The 8,648-nt window shown below is 35.7% G+C and overlaps 1 protein-coding gene across 2 annotated transcripts in view; it reads left to right on the forward strand.

The window, feature by feature from the left end:
- Positions 1–8,648, forward strand: part of Msr1 (macrophage scavenger receptor 1) — a 105,311-nt gene that overhangs the window by 65,282 nt on the left and 31,381 nt on the right. Inside the window, exons 8-9 of one of the 2 annotated variants that reach the window (XM_017800975.2) lie at positions 2,439–2,492; positions 4,785–6,454. In XM_017800975.2, the coding sequence (XP_017656464.1) occupies positions 2,439–2,492; positions 4,785–4,795 (65 nt within the window). In that variant the 3' untranslated portion in view covers positions 4,796–6,454. Of the gene's footprint in view, positions 1–2,438; positions 2,493–4,784; positions 6,455–8,648 lie in introns of those variants that run through there. The other variant, XM_017800974.2, reaches the window with a different exon arrangement.

Here is an 8,648-nt window from a genome sequence, read left to right on the forward strand (position 1 = left end):
TAAATAAATAAAACTGCACACTACAGGATTTCAACTGTGGAGGGTAAAGCTATGAAGAAAGGATAAATATTCATGGTTGTCAGAGGTCTGATGGACAGGTCATGATGATTATGCAAATTACAGGGCACTGGAACTGTTAAACTATTCTCTGTAACACTATTGGCAACAATACTGTGTAAAAAGACAATCACACAGTCCCCTTTTCTTTCCTAATTTTGAAAATAAGGTTGAAATTATGAAATTAAGTTGTATATTATCTTCTTTATAAATACTTTATAGAAGAATTAAAACTGATAAACTACATGTGATTTTATCTCATCCATCCCACTTTATTTTGTAACTTATTAAATATTTCCTTTGAACAATCTGAATTTTTGGTGCTATACTTTATAAAATGATACTGCTGGGGCTGAAGAGATGGCTCAGCAGTTCAGAACACTGGCTGTTCTTGCAAAAAACCCTGGTTCAAATCCAAGTACCCACATGGCAGCTACGAACTATCCATAACTCCAGTTCCAGGGGATGACACCTTCTTCTGTCCTCTGCAAGCATTGCATGGCATGGGTGCACTTACACATATGCAGGCAATACATTCATACACATAAAATTAAAAAATAATAAAATATTTTTTAAAAAGGATACTGCTAAAATGTAAAGTTCTGAGAATTTTGTGGTACTTATTTTAAAATTTTAATAATGCCTGAAATAACACACTCAGAACTAAGAAACCCATGTAATGATATAAAATATAATCATATTATGAATAGCAATTAGAGAATTGGCAGTTCTTTTTATAAGAATATGATAAGGAATGTTTAAAACTTCATTAAACTCTGAAGGAAAATCTCATTTGGGGTAATTTGCACCTTTTAATTGCTTCAAGTCTCAACATACTCATTATAGATTGTATCACATATTTTTAATTTAGTAAATTAGGGGCCAAAATAATCTGCTCTAAGAGATCTATAAGAACAATTATTCCAAACAGAGATGAAGACAAAATATAAAAAGCTCATAACAAATAAAGTAATTAATGTTCAAACTTTACAATTAAATTTAAAATAATTGTGCCATTAAAGTGAATAGAGTTGAAAATTCTTTTTTGTCATTAACTGAGTGTAAAATCATAGACAGAAGAGTCCAGCGAAGGTGTGAGAAATGAACAAATGAAGCCAGCTTTTAAGAAACAATGCTCTGTGGATACTGTTAATTTGTAAAGCAATTCTGCAATGAACAGTACTATTTTCATTGTATAGAAGAATAAACTTCAACTCAAAAAGTTTTAAAGTCCATACTCCTCCACATATACAGCATTGGCACAGGAGGATAATTTAAGAAAAAGGTTTTTAAATAATTTGTACCTTTCTGAATTCTGTGATTTTTAAAACTACATCCTTTGATTTTGTAGAGAAATCAAAAGCATTAGCTGCAATTTTGATTTCAAAACAGACAACACTGGAGTCATTATTGCACTGATGCTAAGAAGGCGATATCTTGCAATATAGTTATTTGAAATCTATTGGAAGAATTCATAGTTCATAATTTAAACAGAACAACTCTCATAAGATGAAATTGTCATCATTAAAATCTCTTGTTTGGACCACATAATTATCCCCTGGCTGCCCCTTTGTAAGTAAAGCTTTGGACGAAGCAACAAACCATTAGCAACACTTCCACTATACCCCTGTGTAAACGGCCAGGGGTTCTCACACCCAAAGTGTCTAGACAGTCAAGTGCCCATTGAACATTTAGGAATGGGTTCATCACATTTCCAACACACCACAAAACTTGTATGATCCAGTCTAAAGGATGCCATGAATCAAATGAATGGACGAAACAGAAAAAAATTATGATGGGAACAAAAACACAAGAATCAGGATGTATCTGAAGATGTCGGGCTCCTTGGAGGTAGGGGAAAAGCAGAGTTAGAAGAAGAGAAGAAAGTGAGAATGGGTATATAAATCTCAAACTACATGTCAGCTTTGCTTGTTTCCTAAAAAGGGAACATTCCACACCCTTGCAAATAACTTGAGATGGTATAAATTCCAAACTTATAGCTTGATTTCAAAAGCAATCACTATTATTATTAGCATGGGTATGATTAGTACATTTCAGTAACTGTAGGTTGCTACCAATTAATGTCTTATATTTATAGTGTCTTATATCCTTTAAAGCAAACTTTGTGTGAGTTGAGGGCATAGGTCAGTGGTATAGCGTGTTCATAACACACATAAGGCCCTGGGTAAAATCTCCAGTTCCTAAAAATGTAACAGGACACACAGACACAGACACACACACACACACACACACACACACACACACACACACGAGGGGGGGGGGGGGGGGGGGAGAGAGAGAGAGGGGAGGGAGGGAGGGAGAAAGAGAAGAGTATTTTCAATTAACTTGATTTAATTTTTTTCCTTTTGCTGTTTTTCAAGGATTTCCTGGACCTAAAGGCCAAAAGGGAGAAAAGGGGAGTGGAGGCATGTCAAGTAAGTTTATAATTTCTTGTTCCCTGTGTCCATGTTTGTCATGTTAGTGATCTGGGCTTGAGACCAGTCTTGAGAAATTTAGCATTAATCTGTAGAGATCTTGTGGAAGTCCGCCACAGTTTTCTCCAAATAAAAAATGCTAGTTGGAGTAACAGAGATTAGACTACACAACACTTTCAAACTCAGTACCCATTTGTATTCTGTTTATGTGATGAATACTATTTTCTAAAAGATACTACACAGAAAATTGTTCAATTTTCAAGTCAATTTCTACCCAGTGAAAGAAAATCAAGCTTATGAATAGAAATAATTAGAGCCTCCTTACATACTAAGTATGTAAGTTTTATCAAAAGCTTATATATAGAAATTTGGCCAAACCAAGGACTTTGACAGAGTAATTCTTCAGCAGCTAGGGGTTTTGTTTTGTTTGCTTTTGTTTCAGTAAAACCTTGAAAATGTTGTCTTCCATATCCTAGACTTTCCTTTCTTCAACAGAGTAGATTTCCCAACAGGGAGCTTTGTTAATAGAAAACAGACCTCATGCTGAAACACAGAGATCTATATATTAGATCTTAAATATTAAATTTAACTGAGATGGAATCAGCTTATTATATGTAATTTGCTATGTGTCCAGGGTAAATCTTCATTAATCTAAGAATTATGAAGAGGAATAAGCAATCCCACCTGTGTTCTTAGCATCAAAGAGCACCTCCCCTGTCTTCCCAGTTGAGTGTCCATGTGAAATTCATGTGACTCTGGGTATGGCTGATACGAGCAAGAGTCAAAGTCTCTTAAATCAGAAATCTGTTTAAGACAGAGTGTGGAAAATTCTGTGAAGAGCAAAACTTCCCAGCTTTTAGCTGTAATCTCAAATATAGTACCAGCATTTCTTTGCTTTCAGGAGACAAATGTTTTAAACTAATCACATGTATGAATGACACATTTAGACTGCTTAGGGTTATCATCATGAGAACCACTGGATTAGGGTGTAACCACAAGGCTTTTAAATCTGAACAATCAGAGGAGTGTCCATCTTCTCAGAGCACGGTAGGGGTTTTCACCAGTATTCTTGCCATATTAAGGTGACACAAACATATTCCTGGCCCATGTCTTCTTTTTTAAAGCTTTATCAATTATTTATATTTTTATGTACTGTATGAGTATACTGCCTGCATATATGAAAGGACAGTCATGTCATGGAATGCCTACAGAGATCAGAAGAGGGCAAAGGATTCCCCTGGAACTGGAGTTATGGACAGTTGGTAGCAGCCATGTGGGTGCTGGGAACTGAGCAGTCGGTGCTCTTAACTGCTGAACCAACTCTCCAGCCCCCATATCCTCTTTTAAGTGGCCACTTCTCTGCTGTATATTTTAACTGCCCTTAATCTCCATTCTCTTTCATTTGATTTCATTTCTGTTTACGCTTATGAGTCCTTATTCCTTAATTTTGTCTCTTTATCTTTGTCTTTATTTTTTTGTACTTCCATATAAATATCTTTATCTTATATCCTTTTCCTGAGGCTTTCTCTGAGCTGCTAAGCATTGACTACAATTGAGTTTGGCAAATAAGGAACTTAATTTTTTTACTTTATAAATTAGAAAGCCACACTGTCTTCTTTACAAAGGTTATCAGACTCTCATAACACTTTTTCAGCCGTGTTTAGAAATGGCCATTACAGATTTTCATGGCTATTTTAACTTTTTTTTGTAAAAAAAAAAAAACAAGAGCTATTTGTGTTTATGAGTGTATGTAGCCTCTGGGTTCTTCTTATTTCCCCACGGACGGAGAGTATAAAAATCATATGTGTGCACACCTGACAAAATGGGCCCTGCACTTGCTGTGTTTAATATGACAGACACTTATCACTACATAAGGTTCAACCTCTTTCCTCTCAGTGAGTATACATACAGCGATGCAATAACCACACGGTAGCTCTTCACTTCCCCGGTCTGGAATGCTTAATGATTTTTGCTTCCTTGGTTTGGCTTTAATATGCAATACTACACTCAAAATTTTATACACCATTTCATAAGAATCCTTCTTAATAGAGGATTTACTAGAAAGAGAATCAATGGTTCAAATGTTAAATGAATTATATAATTTGATGAAGTCTTGAAAATGCCTACCAAAAGGTTGCACCAATGTACTCTGCATGAAAATGTCCAATTCCCTACAGTTTTAATTATGATATTTAAAAATCATATTGAATTAACTTAATGTGCATTTTTGTATTTCCAGCATGATTTAAATATAACAAAATAATTCATAATTTCCTCTTTTATATATATCAGGACCAGTATAACTCCCTGATCATATTGGGGCAGGGCCCTTTTAAGATCAGGTGAGTTAGGTGGAACACCCTTTACCAGGATCTCCTTAAAAGGTCTTTCACCTCTGGACAAGCCATCAGCACAACTGACTTCCAAGATTCCTTTGCAACTCTTCCAAATGACCTTGTTCCTGTGCCATACCTGGCTTCTACATGACTCCTCCTGACCCTGGGCTGCTTGGCCTCCACTGTCACGCTCTTGCCATTCTCCACTCCACCACAATGGCTCGCAATCCCTGCTGCCCTCTGGCTGGATGCCACCCACCCAGATGCTGACTGGTGGAATGTCCCAGTCCCCTTCACAGCTTTTACTGTTCACTCATCTAATCTTATAGATGTAATCCAATTTAATCCCACTGAGTTCTAGATGAAATCTCATGGGTATTGATTAAATATGTGTTCTTTAGGCTGAAGACATTTTACTCAACCAAAAATAGGGATGGAATAGAAAAAAATGCATGTATCTGTTCTTTGATTCATTCCTTCAATCAGAACCGGATCATTGTGTACCTCTCAGAGCCAGACATAACAGCTAGCAAGATAGATGCTTTATCTGACTTTATAGAGGTAATTAACCCTAAGAGGTAAAAATATACTGTTTATAAACATACCAGAGTTATTCTGGGAAAATAGCAGGGTTGTATAGTTCTTGGGAGGAGATAAATATTTTAATATCTTAAGATAGTAAAAATAGATTTAATTGTATTTGCTTGTTTTACTCTTCTATTATCCTCACCAAATTAGTGTGGGGTGTGTGTGTGTGTGTGTGTGTGTGTGTGCGTGTGTGTGTGTATGTGTGAATTTTGGTGCAAGAAGATTTTACTTTCTTCAACACATTTGAATAAAAACCAAAACACATTTCATTAAATTACTTATCCATTTTAAACAAAAATACTTTGATCATGAAAAAAATAATGGTTATTTTATTCTAAAATGCTCTTTGCATTTGAAATTTTATATTAAATATGAATCTTGGAAAAGAAGAAATATATCAATAGAACTGAAGATATTTTGTGTAAGTGAAGAAAGGGAAAATAAAATTCAAAGACAAAAAATGTAAACGAAATTTAAAACAATACAGAAATAAGAAAGATGTAATAATCATTGTTATTTTCAAGTGTTTCTCCATGAGTTAACAGAACATATTTTTCAGAACTTTTCTTTCCTTCAGTTTTAAGAGATGGCCCCAAACTACATGGATTAAGATACTAGCAGAACTCTAAGTTGTAGCACTGTTTGTATCTCACTATTTCCATTTCTTTGTTTTGCTTTTAAATGAAAACCAATGCTGAATACTTTGTTTAAAAGAATAAATTATCCTAATTTCCATAATGAATAATAAAAAGTGACAATTTCTTTGCTCTATTGTCACCCTAACTGTAAAGGACAAGTGTTTTCGTCAATCACAGGAGTCATATAAGGAAATAACATGAGGCACTGTCTTAAATAGTTCTGTTATTTGTCAGCTGTGTGTTAGTATGTATTTTTGTGCTTTGATCATACTACATAAGACAAATCAACTTTTATTATTCTAAAATTCATACAATGATGGGAAAAATGCAATTGTCTGTGCTTCGATTTATACTAAGGATTCAGGTCAATCCTAATAAATCTCTGGTCTTTCTCAAAATATTCAGTTGGCTAAAGTTAAAACCTTCTTCTCTCATTACTAACTAATTACAATAATGAACATTCAGGATGCTTGCTGTGAGTGCTGGTGCTTTAGATATATTACAGTATCTAATACTCAGGAAAGCCTTCAGGGAAAGAGCTATTAGTACCATCATTTACTGAATTGGAATCTGAGGCTAACTGCTAATAAATGGAAAGAGCAGAAACACCAAGTCACGACTATTAGTCCCCACAGTCCTCATAACTCTGAAATATTTCCATAATAGTTTTGAATATTTTATGTATATAAATACTAAAAATATTTAATATTGAGTATATGGAGGTGTGGAAAAAGAGATAAGATTTATAATAAGCAGTTCCAGTATCTAGAATGGGCATGGTAGTTTGAACAGCTCAAAGAAAGAGTTAGTCTCTTTCAAGATGAGACTTTTAGGTTAACCAGGCTCCAGTAGGTAGACCCACGTGGAGGACATTTGGGGACACAAATTAGACTCCAGTAAATGGAGTTGTGGATAGGTGAGATCTAAATACCATCAAATTATATTGTATGAAAATTGCAAAAATTCAATAAAAATGTTAAAAAAAATCAAGGAGAAAAATCTAGGTCAAATTCCTAAAGGGTATCCTTGACTCATCTTTGTTTATATTTCTGCTGTCATAACTACTGCACGCGTTGCCTGTATTCTCTTCCCCATTACTCAGTACATTGTCTACCTGAAAATGCTCAGGAAGCTTCCTTTTCCACTAGGGAAAGGTACTCATATTCACCCGGGAAAGAGCTACCTGCTAATATTCCTTTATTTCAGGTGGCCGTTTTCACATCTTCAGTAGTGTTGGCTGCTTTGATGCCTCTTTTATTTACTATATCTTCGTTTTTAAACTCACAGTGTACTTTTCTCAGCAGCACTAGTTATGAGAGAGCAAAGCACAGGACCAGAGATGGCTCTCAGTGGATTAAACAGTAGTTCCCCATTCATGACAATTAGATGGTGGCGTCAAAGGCTTTCAGTGATTCCCCAAATTGTTTCTGAAACTATACTACATCCCCTGACAAGTAGATGCACTCCTTAGTAACATGGTAACCAATATGGCTTATAAGTTGAAAGAAAAATTTAATTCAGCAATGGATCAGTTACCCTATCTTACTTGGTCCCTCTCCTCAGTGACTCTTATTCCCTGGTTTGCACCAGAGTCAACTACATGGGGCGGGGCGGAGGGGGCGGAGGAGAGAAATCAACATAATTCTGTCCAGGATCTGTACCAGCAAATTTGAAATTCACCTGTAGATGGAGGAACGCAGATAGATGAGAGGAACCCAGCAACTGCTTCCCTCCCTCCACCTTCTCTGAGGACATGCTTTTCCTTCTTGATGCAGAGCATTAGCCATTGCCTTCCTGTCCTACAGTAAGAAATTTTGCTTTACGAGAACACAAAATCACGATTTTGTTCAAATTAAGGCACCTTAAGCGTACCGGTACTGGCTGAAACCTATTATTTGGTTTCTTCAACTTGTCTGGAAATTACCTTTAGAATGTGAGTCTTCAGACCAAATTCCCTAGAACAAGAGTAGTTAGCTTTCAGCACAGGAAGTGTCCCAAGCAACACCCCTATGCTTGCATCCTGCTTTAAAATAGACACCCTTGACTTTCCCCAAGATACCAAAGATATTCCTGCTTCCTGCTTTTCCTAAATTCTCAAATCATGTTTCAAATACTTCAGAGTAAAATATCTGAGCTCCAGGTATTTTAGTGAGCCATTTAAAGAGTTCTAATGTGAGTAACTTAGCAAAATGACTCTAGTTTCTAACGACATTTAGTCTAAGTCAAGGTTTTCACCTCCTTGAAAAACTGACAAGTTTAAGTGAACACACAATTCTTCAGTTTCTACACACAACACTTCCATAAAAACTCCGCATGGTTTACCACATAATTCATTTTTACTTAGTAAAATAATTACATGTTCTATCTGTAGGAATTGGTTATACAGTTAAGGTTAAATGACTCCAAAGAAAAGTAGCCAGTTTCTTGGCTAAAGTCAAAATGTCCTTGGGCCTATTAGCAACATACTCTGTTCCAAAGGCCAAAAATTGTCCAAAGTATTTGGGAGCTTGCATCTAATCCTTAAAAGATTTTAGGGTTACCTCTTCAGAGGGGGTAATGTTGGAGGGGAGGGAGTGGGCATGGATTTGATCAAA

The sequence above is a fragment of the Nannospalax galili genome, unplaced genomic scaffold, assembly GCF_000622305.1.
Source record: "Nannospalax galili isolate Female #2095 unplaced genomic scaffold, S.galili_v1.0 scaffold242, whole genome shotgun sequence".
NCBI classification, from domain to species: domain Eukaryota; kingdom Metazoa; phylum Chordata; class Mammalia; order Rodentia; family Spalacidae; genus Nannospalax; species Nannospalax galili.